Genomic DNA, 14,930 nt, shown 5'->3' on the forward strand with positions numbered 1-14,930 from the left:
CGGAGCTGGGGACCGAACCCAGGGCCTTGCGCTTCCTAGGCAAGCGCTCTACCACTGAGCTAAATCCCCAACCCCAAGTGCCATGTTTCTGAGACCAATTGCTCCTACGAGTTGTGTTCTCGGAAGACTATGAGCTAGATCAGAGCACAAATAAATTCAGTTCTACTAGCAAATGTTCCTAAGTCCCTCTAACGTTAAAACTATATAGAAATCCCAGCATGGTGGAGCATGCCTTTAATACCAATACTCAGAAGACAGAAGCAGGAAATCTGAGTTCGAGGCCAGCTTGGATCCACACAATAAAATCCTGTTTCTAGGGGTTGGGGATTTAGCTCAGTGGTAGAGCGCTTGCCTAGGAAGTGCAAGGCCCTGGGTTCGGTCCCCAGCTCCGAAAAAAAAAAAAAAAGAACCAAAAAAAAAAAAAAAATCCTGTTTCTAAATAAAGTCTAATTGACAACTCAAAAAACTTAGTTTGAAATGGTAGAAGAAAAAAGCATATTATAACTAGACTTTATAACACTTGAGTACATTTATGGCCCCACTGTATCAAAATTGTTCATCCTTAACCTAAAACATTTTAGTTCAAGCTCCTTGATATTTAAAGAGGTAAGCATTACATTAGTCAATTCCCTATTATCCCTAATCACCCTACCTCTTTGAACTAAATTTAGTTTTATATTTCTTTTCCTTTAGTTGTATAGTTGGCTCCACAACTCTCAACCTTCAGTTTCCTTTTACTGCCAACCATGATCTGAACATATTAAATGATTAAAATGCTAAAAGAAAAAAAAAATTGAGATTGGGTTTTACACTAGCCCAAGATGGTTTTAAATATTGGTAATATTCCTACCACAACCTCCTGACCCTAGGTGCGAGGCTTCATACCCAACACACATTCCATAATTTTAAGCTTATTAGCAGGACACTGTGCCAGGACTGGTGGCACAGGTCAGCAATCCAAACTGGCTATTCATGAAGCTGGAGGAAGAGATCTGCACGTCCAAGACAAGATCTGTCTGACCAAGTGAAACCCCGCCTCACAATAGTTGGCCAGCATAGATAGTGATGTACGTCTCATCCCTGTGCTCAAGAGGCAAAGGCAAATCTGAGTTTACAGCTCAGCCAGGTCTACAAGTTCAAGAACAGGTAAGACTACATAGACTCTGTCACAAAAAACAAAAAACGAAAAAGAAAAAACCAACACCCCATTTAAAAAACACAAAACAGGGGTTGGGATTTAGCTCAGTGGTAGAGCGCTTGCCTAGAGGCGCAAAGGCCCTGGGTTGGGTCCCCAGCTCGAAAAAAAAAGAACCAAAAAAAAAAAAAAAAAAAAAAAAAAAAAAAAAAAAAAACAAAACAGCAAGCTTGGGAAATAATTCCGAGTACTTTGTGTAGTGTGCTACACATAGGAAGGAAGGAGGAGGCCCTAGATTAAGCTCTATTGAGACTACACAACAAAAGTTCATTGTTTTAACTATCCCACCTCCTTTACTGTTATCTGAACTATATCTAAGTTATATTGTTTAAAGTTTAAGAAAAAGACCTCAGGGGTTGGGGATTTAGCTCAGTGGTAGAGTGCTTGCTTAGCAAGCACAAGGCCCTGGGTTCGGTCCCCAGCTCCGAAAGAAAAAAAGACCTCAGTAATATTCAGAATTTGAAGTCCTGCAGTTTTAGGAATCCTTTGGGGCTCTTGGAATATATGGGCTGGAGAGATGGCTCAGTGGTTAAGAGCACTGACTGCTCTTCCAGAGGTCCTAAGTTCAATTCTAAGCAACCCCATGGTGGCTCACAACCATCTGTAATGACATCTGATGCCCTCTTCTGGTGTGTCTGAAGACAGCAACAGTGTACTTATATACAATAAATATATACATAATATATAAATAAACATAAAAAAAATATGGGTGGGTGACAAGTACTCCCCCACCCTGAGCTGAGGAAATCCCCAACCCCCACAAGCATTGTTTTATAAGTTAAACTATGTACTTTAAAGAAAAGATGAAGCGCTTGCCTAGGAAGTGCAAGGCCCTGGGTTCAGTCCCCGGCTCCGGGGGGGAGGGGGGAATGAATTTTTAATTTATGTTTTAAGCACCAGGTTTTCTACCCAGTCTCTTTGTTCCCAGAACAAGGCTGAGACCTAATTATTTATGAATAAATGCCTAGGCTATAAGCTTTGGCTTGTTTCCTGTCTAGCTTGAAACTTATATAACATGTTTATTCTAGTCTATATCTGCCACATGGCTGACTACCTACCTCTCCTCACTTTCATTTAGCTGACTTCCTCAGCATGGGACAATCTTCCTACCTTACTTTTCCCAGAATTCTTTTCTCCCTCTGCCAGATGCCGAACCCCACCTCAGCTAACTGGCCATCAGTTTTATTGACAGGTGATGCTTCTACACAGTGCACAAGACTCTCTCTACAGTGTGTGTGGTGTCTATGCTTGTCTGTAAGTGTACCACATCCATGCATTCATTCTAGTGCCCCCAGAAGCTAGAAGAGGATGTCGGATCCCCTTGGGAAGAGTTACAGGTCGTCATGAGCTGCCTGATGCAGACAGGAATTAAAGCAGGAAGATTGGGCTTTTCACCAGTTCCTATAATCTTGTTTTGTAACAAGGTTTCCCTGTGGTACCCCTGGCTATCCTGAAATTAGGCTGGCCTATATTAGCCTGCTCCTGCCCTCCAAATGCTGGGATTAAAGGCATGAAATGTCTAGAAAAGACAGGATAATATGTACTCTTGGTTAATCTTGAACTAGCTATATAGTGCAAACTGGTGTTGACAAATAATCCTCCTGCCACTTCTCATTTGAGTGTTGGCATTACAGACTAGCACACCCTATTATGTCCAACTTAAATCGTGTAACTCTAAAGCCAAAAAATAGAGTACCTTGTTTTTAAGAGGTCTTATTGTGTAGCCCAGACTGGCTCTGAACTTACATCAGCAAGCCTGCCTCACTCAGGCTCACATGTGCTGGAATTATAAAAGTTACGAGACATCACAACAGATTAAAAAGCACTGTTTAAAATCCTACCTCATCTGCTTCTATATCCTTCTTCCACAAGCAAATGACTATCTTTTCTGTCTGTGGTACTAGGGGGGGGACTAAACCTAGGACCCTGAATATGCAGGCAAGGATAGGACTACACCAGGCAGCATCTCTAACCTTAGAGATCACTGTGCTCTTTAGTTTTTACAAAAGGATCTCACTATGTGTATGCAGTCCTGGCAGGCCTGGAAATCAGAGACCCCTGGCCTCCCTCAGCTTGACTAAAGCCACCTGCCGCTCCCATCGAGATGGTGGCTGTAGCTGGCTGGAGGGCTTGCCTAGCCAGGCAGTGGTGCACACTTTTAATCCTAGTACCTAGGGAGGCAGAAGCAGGTGAGTTAGGTAGGGACAGCCTGGTGTACAAAGGGAGTTCTAGGACAGCCAAGAGCTAGAGAAACCCTACCTTGGAAGGAAAGGAGGAAACCTTGCCTAATAAGCACAGGGCTCTGGATCTAATCCCAAACACCATATAACACAGTTATGGTGGAGCTTGCCTGTAACCCCAGTCTTCAGGGACACAGAGAATCAGGAGTTCAAGGTCACCCTTAACCACATAGCTGGCTTTCTGAGCATAAACCTAAATAAACTCAGTCATTAAAAAATCAGGGGAGGGGGATAGGATAGAGGGTTATGGATGAGAAACTGAAAAAGGGAATAACATTTGAAATGTAAATTAAAAACAAACAAAAAACCCAGGACATTAAAAAAATAATGCATATTTTACTCAAAATCATGCTTGCTGGTAATTATGTAACTAAATAATAACAATGGATATTTACACATGGATGGTCTAAGTTTTCCAGCCAAAATGCTTAGTAATTTCAAAGCTTTTTTTTTTTTCCCCCAGAGCTGGCGATCGAACCCAGGGCCTTGTGCTTGCTAGGCAAGCGCTCTCCCACTGAGCCAAATCCCCAACCCCAATTTCAAAGCTTTATTATTGCATGTAAGATTTAAAAAAATGCTGGACTTACAAGTACAGTGTTAATCACGGCCTACTAATGAGAGTAGCTCATCTTGGGGATCTTAGTAATTGCATTTATTCAAAGGAATTGATAGATAAGCAGCTATTGAAACAGAAACATAAAATTCTAAAGGAACACTATGAAGATTGATAGTGAAATTTCAGTAATTCCAACCCGTGTAAATGTAATAGATGTATGCCTATTCTTGAATTCACCAATCAAATGAAGTTTAGCCCAACCATAGAAACAGCTTGACCAATCATACATCAGAGCAGAATCCACCTATCAAATCTTTCTCCAATATAAAGCAAAAGCTAAGCACAGCAACAGTAGTTTTTAAAACCCTCCAATGATGATGTGTGGCACTGCCCAGCGACCTCCATTTCTACTTTCTCTGGTGCTGTGCCTGCATGTCTTTTGTGTCTGTGTGAAGAGGTCAGATCCTCTGGAACCGGAGTGAGAGGCCATGTGGTTGTGGGGTTGAACCCTGGACCTCTGGAAAAGCAGCACGCTTAACCACTAAGCCATGTCTATCTCTCCAGCCCCATCTCTTCATACTTGAGATACAAGGGCATTATACCCCCAAACACCTGTCAAGTCTTTTTATTAATCTCAATTTTAATCTTGTTAGAAGTCATTAGTGCTTCCATATACAACCACTCCCGATCACTGTTCCCAACACTAGAACTAAGGTTAAATTCAGACTGTGCTTCCTACTTGACAGGAACTCTATAGTTCCCTTTAGCAAACTGCACGTGTCCAGTCCTTGTTCCTTTACAGATCCACTTGTCTTCAAGCTCCTTTCCTGGCAGTTCTATCACAATTACCTCTCGTGTGTAATTCTTGAATACGGCCTACTCTAAAAACCAAGCCAGAATTTTAGGCATTGCTTTCAATATACAAGGTTAAAAAATTAAAATAACGACAACTGCATTAGGCTTCAGAATCTATTAGGACTTAGGATTTTATGGACGACCTTGAACCTCCCTAAGGGCTGAGACTAAAGGTGTGCCCACCACCTTGGTCCAGATACCTTGTACTATTTGACCTTTAAATTACATTACAGGCTTGTAACTACAGTTGCATGAGAAACAATAAGATGTTTGGAACCGTTCTTGCTACACAACAGGAACAAACAAAATGAGGGTCTGTCTTCCCCGCCCATCCATTTACCTGCAAAGCACCAATAGCTGCACTCTGGAAGCGCAGGTCTGTTTTGAAGTCCTGAGCAATTTCTCGCACCAGACGCTGAAAGGGGAGCTTGCGAATCAGAAGTTCAGTGGACTTCTGATAGCGTCTGATTTCTCGGAGTGCTACAGTACCAGGCCTAAAAAGTTAACATTAAAGAAATTGTTACTAAATCTCTATGACACGAAAAGTGGTCAGCTTTAAAGATATGCAGTAATTTTTCAAAAAGACCCACTCAACTATTCTTCAACACCAAATTTCACAGATCAGTTTTATGACCTGAATAGTCAATCCTGTTAAGAAAAAGATCACCTTTAAAATCAAAAGCACGATAAGGCAGTTTATCAAAGCCATATATTCATTTTCACTTTCATGCAAACATAACTCATCCATCTGCACTAAGAATTGAGACTTTGAGCTAGCTGGTTGTATTTTACACTTGTACCAGAACTCAGGGTGCAGAGGCTGCAGACACGACAGGAGCCTCTACACAGTGAGGTCCAGGCAAGCCTGCCTTATGTTAAATATACAAACTTGGGATCACGTGAGCTATTAGGCTAGCAGCAACCTCTTCTGAGTTAGCATCACTTTCCTTTACCCCATCTAAAAGGCTTACATAATTCAACGATTCACTTCAAACTGTTTTACCTCCCAGCATTCTATCAGTCATAATTAAGTTTGAAAACTTGTTTGTACAGTTTTTTCATTAAGAAACCTCCCCCTAGCCCCCTCGAGTTTCTATGTAACAGCCCTGAATGGCCTCAAATTCAGAGATCTGTCTGTCTGAGTGCTGCAATTAAATGCCCCACCACTGCCCAGCCAAAAAAATTAAGTTATTGCCTACAGAACTGTTTTACCTCTAATTCTGACGTATTTCTTCTACTCTCATGCGCTTCACTGTAAAATCTGTCTATGTAAATTTGGGCAACGTGTGCCCTCTAATGGCTGATGTCCTTAACAACACTGGTTATATTAAAACTAAATGAGGTAATAAAGGAGGGAAAAAACCTACCAAGTAAATATGACCAATGGGAACTTCACTGGTCTCCCTACCATAAGTTATTACTTTACCATAAGTGAGGAGTTACCTAAAAAGTGAGACTTTACTAGTTAAAAAAAAAAAAAAAAGGCTATTTAAAATATTAACTAACGTGTACTATTACTTTAATATACTATGTCTTTTAGGTTTTTAGATCAGATTACAGCTTCAAATGTTAGTGATCACACTGGATACTTAATACTTTATGTTCACAAACGAACATATGCAAATATATTCAAGCAGTAGTAATTATTCAAGAGAGAAACATCCTTTTCCCATAGCAAAAAGCATGACTATCTTCCTGTTAAAATACATGAACATACTATTTAGACACTCTCCCAGTCCTCGCCCTTTTATAAATACCTGTAACGATGAGGTTTCTTCACCCCTCCAGTAGAGGGCGCACTCTTGCGAGCGGCTTTTGTAGCCAGTTGTTTCCTGGGTGCTTTACCACCAGTGGATTTGCGGGCAGTCTGCTTTGTACGAGCCATGGTATGAGCACCTCCTTACTTACCTATCAGTGTTTAAAAAAAAAAAAAAACCCATCGTATTCAACTAAAACATACATATTCCTGCCAGAAAACCCCCAACCTGAAAATTAATCAGTAAGGGGGGGGGGTTGCTGCTGTTATATAATTAGTTGGGAAGGGCGTGGATTACGTCTATCACCCAAATATGTTTTAAAACAAACTAGAAAATTGTCAGCATTAATACTCTATAAAGCTAATTCCGAGCGATAAACTGCCAAAACCAGAGAGGCCCCCCCTTGGCTTTTGATTCAATTCCTTTAATTAAAGTAGAAATTAGAAACGTCTGCAAACATTCGATCGCAAAGAAGTCAAATGAACGAACGAAGCCACAAACGCAGAAACGTCGAGTCAAATTACAGCCAAAATAAAATTTAGAAAAAGGTTTCAGCGCCCCTCCCCGCCGGGTTGGCGGCCCCCCTCGCGCTTGGCAGTTGGATTGATGTAAATATCTAAAAACATTCTTGGGATTTGTTTCTTTATAATTGACAAAAAGGCGTCTCAAAAGACAAGAACAACAGCCATCGCCAGCGAGCATTCCACAAAGCCCGTCCCCCTCCCGGGCTTCGACATGGAAGCCGACTGCCCCGCACCCAGGCTTAATTAGCGCTCCACACCGCCGGCCCGGCCCACCCAGCACCACATAAACTTTTGGTTCTATCTCCCCTGGGTCCCTAGGTTCGGGGTACCCGACCTGTCCGTCTCGGCCCCCGCAACCCGCGCTGGCAGCGAGCGACTCGGCTCCCCAAGACTAGCACAAAATGGAAACAATTGGAAAACGTATCCGATTCCCTTCCAGAGACAAACAGCAAATCGTTCGAAAATACCCCATCCTCTGCCACGTGCCGCTCTCCAAAAAAATGCAAAAGTTCTTTTTTTGTTTTCTGCATTTCATATGCATCAAGTTTCTTTTTCTCCAAAAAAGGCAAAAAAATGTTCTTAAAATTTTTTTCTCTTCCATTTTAAAATGGGGAAGAGAGAAACGGGGGGAAAAATATGGTCGGTGACCAGAGAAGAGACAAGATGGTGAAGCTCAGGCACAACTGTGGGGAGGCAGCAAAAAGCGAGTTAGCCCGGGGTGGAAAGCGGCGACGATTTTACCCCTTTGCGCCCGAAAAACTGGGGCCCGGGACCCGGAGGCGGCAGTTAAGAGGCTCGCGCGGGACATGGTGATGGTCTGGGGTCCCGGGAAGGGGCGGCGGGCGGGATTTCACCGAAGAAAGAGGAGCCCGCGGCGCCGGAGGGAGACAGGCTCGGCGCCGCGGCAGTGCCTCTGCTGGGCTGAGAGGGAGAGACGGGGGAGCCGCCGCCGCCGCCCGCGGAAGGGAAACTCGCTCCCCATCTCCATTTCTGCGCCAAAAAGTTTGCGGGTCGAGCCCGGGGGGCTGTGGGTGCCCTCCGTGGCCCGCTACGAGGCCGACGGCGAGCGGGGCCCGGCCCCAGGAAAGCGGGCAGACGGAGAAACTTACCCCCCTTCTCCTTCGGCTGGAGCTCAGCAAGCAAGAGGCGGCGCTGGCGTTAGAGAGCGGCGGCGGCGCGGCGAAGGCTGCGAACACAATTGAAAGATGGCTGACACCGAGGCTTTCCCCCCACACACGCCGCCCCGCCCCGCGCCGCGCGCCAGCCAATCACACACAATGGAGGGAAGGCTCGGCCCCGCCCAGGGCCCCCGCACGCCCCCGCCCCTCCCCTCCCCCCGCGCGCTCGTTCGCTGGCGCGCGCTCGCTCCTCCCCCGCGCGCCGCCCGCCCATTCCTCCCGCCGCCTCTCGCGGTGTGTACAAACACAAAAGACACGCCGAGGGGCCGCGGGGCCCGCCGAGAAGCCGTCCGCCCTAGTCTGTTCCCCCGCCCGCACTTCTTCCCTGCCGGGCGCAGGCGTCACAGTGGGCCCCCGAAGCCCAGCTTTGGGGTGCACAGAGGGGAGTGGGGGAGGGGAGGGCGGCGCAGGCTGCGGACCAGCGCCCGGCCTGCGGGGGGAGGGGCGCCGCCCCCGAGGCGCTCGGCCCGTGTGGGGGCGGGGAGGAGGCCGGGACCGTGAGGTCGCCGCGCCCCAGTTGAAAACGCGCCCAAGCAGGAAGCTGGCAAGTGGAACCCCAGTCCCGCGGCGCCCACTTTCGAACCGCGCGGCGCGGCAGGGGCGGGGGCCCGCGGGCCTCTTCCCGCCTTTGCTCCCTGCTGAGCGCGGGCCTGTCCGGAGGGTCGGGCCAAGTCGCCTGAGGACAAGTTGGTCCGGGAGTCCAGCCCGAGAGTGGCCGGGCAGCCAGGTGCTGCCTGCGGGGCAGTGCGGAGACTGCCAGCGCGTCGCAGGTGGTGGCACCGGGGAGGAGGGACAGGGCTCACCCTCTCCCTAGGCCGCGGTTCTTGGTGCAAGATGGCTGTGTTTTGTAAGCCTTTGAAACAATGTGCAACACAGCTGTAGCTGTATAAACCAAGAGTGGGCCTTTCAACCCCTTCACTGTTGGAGGATCGCTGTAGAAATCTCGTGACATATTAGTCTAATGTTGTCAGCTACCAGAGGCTGAAACGGCGGCAGGTATAAGGAAAAGCTGGTGTAGGGCTTGCTGTTTCCCGCTTTCCTAGTGCTCAGTAGCTTGGGCAACGGACTGCATAGTTTAAGTTCTCATTAAGTGACCTACAAACATCTGAACCATCCCCAGATTAGGTATTGACCAGGCTCGACAACTCCGTGTGAAGGCTTTCGGTAGAAGAGTCACGAAGATCCCTCAGGGTACTGATGGAGATAAATTTCATAGATGAAGGACAGTACTGTATGTAATCTGAAGACCTCTCAAAGCAGTCTTACACATTATCCTGTAACAGATAATGTGGAAATCAGATATGAGAGAAGAAATGGATTTGTCCAAGGTCACTTAAATGAGGAACAGACCCTGGAGAAACAAAAAAAAAAAGAAAGAAAAAAAAAATCCAGGCCTCCTGCCTCATTATTATTTAATGAGTGTTAAGTGTTGATGTGAGGAACACTTGCAATCTGCGATGCTATCCTAAAAGCACATATGCAAAAAAGCCTCCTCTGAGCTGCCCGTGAAAAATTCCTATAATTTGAGCCAAGAAGCATTTTTTTTTCCTCTTGCTTGTTTTTGTTTTGTTTTCAGGAAACTAAAATATTTGTTGCTGGATTTATCCAAGAAGGCTGTTACGTATCAATTGAATCAGTCATATCTTCGAGAAATGCTAACGTGTCATGGATAGTACTTTTCTTTGTATGCTTGCTCCGTTCTCTCATACATTCTCCCTGGCTTTAAGTGGATATTTCTAAGGGATCCAAGGACTGTGCCAGGTGAACTACTTCGTGGAGATTGTGGCTTCTCCGAACCAACTAAAGTTGCCCATCTGTAACATCGTGGAAGTCGTCGTATTTGTGCGATGGTAGTCTTGCAAGCTCTTTCTGGAAATATGACTTAGTAATCAGGAAGTTCTCAAATTTGTCATATATGTGTATGTGTGTGTGTGTGTGTATATATATATACATCATGCCAACTCTGCTCAGTACAGTTTGGGGAGGGTGGGAACGTTGCAGTGAATAGCACCAGTAACAGTCCTGCCCTGGTTGAATCTTTCTCCAGAAGCTTTGCCTTGCACAGGGAAGCTGCCCTTGGCCAGGGGGCGGGATGCTTTGGAGCCCCAAGGATGGCAAAAGACTGTAGCTAATGGAGTCGGAGACTTGATTTCCAATTCATGGCGGCTAGGAGAGCAGGGCACCAGAGGTTAGTCTTTTGTTGTTTTAGAGTCTCCCTGTGTAGTTCTTGGGTTAGCCTGGAACTGACTTGCAGACCATCAGGCTGACCCCTAACTCACAGGGAGGGAATCTGCCTACTTCCTAAATGCTGGGATTAAAGGCACACATCAACACACCCAGCTAGCAGACTCCACTCTGAGCTCAGTTAATTACCACCTCAACATTTGGAGTTTATAGTAGGGGAAAGGGGGGAGCAAAAGCTTAAAATCAGGTTAAAAAATTTCCCCTAGAACAGAATAATTGTGGGCACTAATTAAGATTTGCTTATAATTGAAAGGATAATATAAACGCCAAAGGTAGGTGTGATGGTTCAAGCCTATAATCCCAGCAGTTCAGAATCAGACCCAGAAGGACAGCTGGGAGTTGGAGGCTAGCCTGCCCTCCATAGGGCGTTCCAAGTCAGTTAAGCCTATAGGAAGACTATATGAAAAACTTCAAAAGCAAAGAATGTCAATCACTGTTCACGGAGCAAAAAAAAAAAAAATACTGCCTGTTGGAGATGTTTCTGAACACTTACCACCCTTTTCTTTGAGGTGTTGATTTAAATCTGTCATTTGTTTGTTTATGGTCTGTTTCCTGCCAGTAAGAATATAAACTCTAGAAATAGTTTTGCCCGCTTCTTCTAGTGAAGCATTGCCCCCCACAGTGTACATACTCACACAGTTGGTTTGGAGCCCTTTTTCTGCTAGCTGTAACCATTAGGAAATGTCACCCACTCCCATGGAAGTTGTCATACTCAAAGGTAGATGAGCTAGCACAGTGAACTCCCGTGTACCCATTGTATTGACCCGTGACCAACCTTGTGTTCCATCTGCAGTTTTCCTGCTTGTTTTGACAGGGTCTCACTGTGTAGCTCAGTCTGGCTTTGAACGCCTGGTCCTCTGCCTCACTCTCTGGCATTCGCCACCAGAGCCGTGCCCTGGCGGGCCTTCTGAATATCATAACCTATAGATTCTCCCTGTGTTCACACTTTGTTGAAAAGCATTTGTCCTGTGGCCTCAAATCCTCACCTTTCTTCAAAACTCTCTCCTCTTGCCCAGTGTCATCTGTTCAGGTGCTCAATCCAACCAGTGGGAACCGCCTCCTAGATAGTCCACTGCACAGGGTCTCATGGTGGCCAGGCAGCTACTCTGACCCTCCTGTCTCCACCTCCCAAGTGCTGGAAAATATGAGCCCACACACTTGGGGTTTTTGTTATTGTTTTGTTCAAGACAGGGTTTCTCTGTGCAACTCCGAGAGCCACCTGCCACTGCCTCCCAGGTGCTGTGGTTGAAGGCCTGAGCCACCACGGCCCTGGCCACGCTTGGTTTTGTATGATACCAAGGATCAAACCCAGTGCTTTGTTCTAAGAAAGCATTCTACCAAGTTACAGTTACATCTTCAGCTCTGTCTTCCCTTTCTCTATTAGCAAATGCAGTCGGGATGGGACAGGGTTTAGAGCTAATAACCTGAGTCTGATCCCCAATATAACATTTTTAAAATATATACTAAATACAGTTAAACTTTTTTTTTTGAGAGAGAGAATCTCAGGTAACTCAGGCTGGCCTGAAATTCGATATATAGCTAAGGATGATTGGTCTTAAACTCCTTATCTTCCTTTTTCCACCTCCCAAGAGCTAGGATTACAAATGTGTACCCATCATGCCTAGTTTTATTTGGTTCTGGGCCTCAAACTCAGGACTTCTTGAATGCCAGTCAAGGACTACCAACTGAGCTACACCCCCAGTCGTCAGCCAAAAGTTTTAAAGGGTATTGAATTCTTTTTCTCTATTTTTATTTTATGCGTATTGAGATCTTGCCTGTGTATATACAGTGCCCTCACATTCCAGAAGACACCAGATCCCCAGGGGACTGGAGTTACAGATGGTTGTAAGCCACTATGTGGGTACCGGAAATGGAACCCAAGTCCTCTGGAAGAACAGTTAGTGCTGTCAACCACTGAGCCATCTCTCCAGCCTTCTAACGGCTGTATCGAAACAATGATGCAGGTCAGATTGTAGAAGGTTGAGAGTCAGTCCGCAGCTGCTTCAGGTACCATGGAAGCAGCCCGTACTATAAACTGAGAGGGGTGCCTGGTAGGAAGTAGGAGATGTGGGTCTGAACCAGCCATACCTGCTTTTATTTCCACGGGGTCCCTCCGGCTCCTTGACCATGCTGGGTTATGATCTCTGCTTCATAGACATAGGGCAGGGAACTAGGCCAGAGCTCCTTCCTGGCTGTGCTCAGTGCTTCATTTGGGTTCAGCCGGAAATGTCCCTCATCTGTTTCCCAACACAGTGAGGACCAAAGGACACAGAGTAAGCCGCCTCTGCTCAGGCTGGTCTCCAGTGAGCATCCCCAGATGGGGCTATGCCCAACCAAAGACACTGGTCCCAAGTGAGGAGGAGGTCCCATCTCCTGGCACCTGCGTGTCCCAGAGTGAAGTCCTCTGGGTTGCTCTGGGCCTCTGTTTCTTGTCATTGCTCACTCTCTGGACCATGTCTTCCTCACTCCACTCCCACGTGAAGCTCTGTCGATTTCCATGCTGATTTCCTTCTTAGAAACTTAGTGGCTGGTGTGTTTGTTTGTTAGCCAGACTGAGGTCTTTTCTCTAGAGTGTGAGTTTAACAGTGGGTGCCTACAGTTTAAGTACTGGTCTCTGTCAGCTTCCAACAGACCTGCCTGTGGAGTGAGTCGTAAGGCACGCCTCCCCTCCCCCCCAGGTTATCCAAATGTGGGAAACCTGGGCCCTCAGAGTCCGGTATATTTCGTCAGCGGTGTACACGACCATTTCACCAGGGCAAACCATTACCATTAATGTTCCATCAATCTCAGTGCTCATTAAGTGACTGACGGCTTCTGCTCTTACCGTTCTTTCCGGCTCAGACACCCTTGGATGGCAACTGTGCTCACTGAGTAGACGAGAGGTGCCCACTAGAAATCTATAAATGAAGTCATGTCCACCATCCTGGCCCAGCCTAAATGAACTGGATAAGTGTGGGTCTACCTTAAGGAATGACTGAAGGAAAAAAATTTTTTTTTTTTTTTTTTTTGTTCTTTTTTTCGGAGCTGGGGACCGAACCCAGGGCCTTGCGCTTCCTAGGTAAGCGCTCTACCACTGAGCTAAATCCCCAGCCCAAAAATTTTTTTTAAGACAGAAACTCTACTCGAAGCTAGCCTCTAACTGACAGCCTCAAGTGCTGGGATTATAGGTGTGCTCCACCTCTGGTGAATCCGTGTGACTCAGTGAATCCAGGCACACTCAGGGTTATAATGAAGCCTTCCTACCTTCTCCTTCTCACTCACTCTAAACAGGCTCTCCACCACTGAGCTTAGCAACAGGTTAAAGAAGAGAAACGTAAGCCCACTACTTTATTTGTAAACCTACAAGTTAAAAAGAAGCAGGTAAATGCTATAGGAAGAGTGTCATTATGAGAAAAGAGGACTGTTTCTTTGTAAGAAGTATTCTCTAAGTAGTAGTGGCACAGAACTTTAATCCCAGCCCTGGGGGCAGAAGCAGGAAGATCTCTGAGTGTGGGGCCAGCCTGCTCTAAATAGTAAGTTCCAAGTAGAGACCTTGTCTCAAAAAGAAAAAAAAGTTCCTAAGCTGGTGTGGCGGCTCCTACCTATAGTCCCAGCACTCGGGGCAGCGGCGGCCCTAGTACATGAGAACATGTCAGAAACAAACAAGTACTCCCTTGTTAAAGTTTCTAGTGTGGAAAGTCATGGCAGTGCAGGCACACACCTTTAATCCCAACACTTGGGAGGCAGAGGCGGGTGGATCTCTGAGGTTCAGGCTAGCCTGGTCTACAGGGTGAGTTTCAGGATATCCAAGGGCCTCAGAGAGAAACCCTGTCTCTAAAAAGCAAAAAAAAAAAAAAAAAAAAAAAAAAAAAAGCAACGGCTTTAACGGTGGCATTTTCATATAAATGTATCATTACATTTTGTTCTAATGATATGTGTGTATGTGTGAGTGTGCATGTGTGTGTGTGTGTGTAGGAGAGAGAGTGTGCGTCATTACACTCTGTTTTAATGGTCCTCCCTCCCCTGCTGTCCTCATCCCCCTGGTCTCACCACCTCTATTCCTGTCCTTTCTTCAGTGGTCCCCCTTCTGCTCATGTCATGGGTGTCCAAATGCCTCCTAAAAAGTATTCCCCTTGATCTGGGCATGATGACACACACACAGCCTCAGCACTAGGGAGGGGGGCAGAGGCTGGAGAGGAAGTTTTAAGTCAGTCTGGGCTACATAGTTAGGGATGGAGAGATAGCCCAGTGGTTAAAGGTACTGGCTCCTCTTTCAATTCTCATCCAATGGCAGTTCACAATGGGCTGTGTGTCCTAGTTCCAAGGGAGCCAATGTCCTCTCCGTCTCTAAGGCACCAAGTGTATACATGAGGCACAGATATACATGCAGTCAAAACACACA

The 14,930-nt window shown here is 46.1% G+C and overlaps 1 protein-coding gene across 1 annotated transcript in view; it reads right to left on the minus strand.

Annotated features, from left to right (window-relative positions):
• LOC116911140 (histone H3.3A) overlaps positions 1–8,359 on the minus strand; it is an 11,439-nt gene extending 3,080 nt beyond the window's left edge. Inside the window, exons 1-3 of the mRNA XM_032914992.1 lie at positions 8,237–8,359; positions 6,604–6,753; positions 5,187–5,340 (exon numbers count right to left, since the gene is read on the minus strand). Of these exons, the coding sequence (XP_032770883.1) occupies positions 5,187–5,340; positions 6,604–6,731 (282 nt within the window). The 5' untranslated portion in view covers positions 6,732–6,753; positions 8,237–8,359. The remainder of the gene's footprint in view (positions 1–5,186; positions 5,341–6,603; positions 6,754–8,236) is intronic.
• Between the last annotated feature and the right edge of the window lie 6,571 nt (positions 8,360–14,930).

Source organism: Rattus rattus, chromosome 10 (genome assembly GCF_011064425.1).
Source record: "Rattus rattus isolate New Zealand chromosome 10, Rrattus_CSIRO_v1, whole genome shotgun sequence".
NCBI lineage: Eukaryota > Metazoa > Chordata > Mammalia > Rodentia > Muridae > Rattus > Rattus rattus.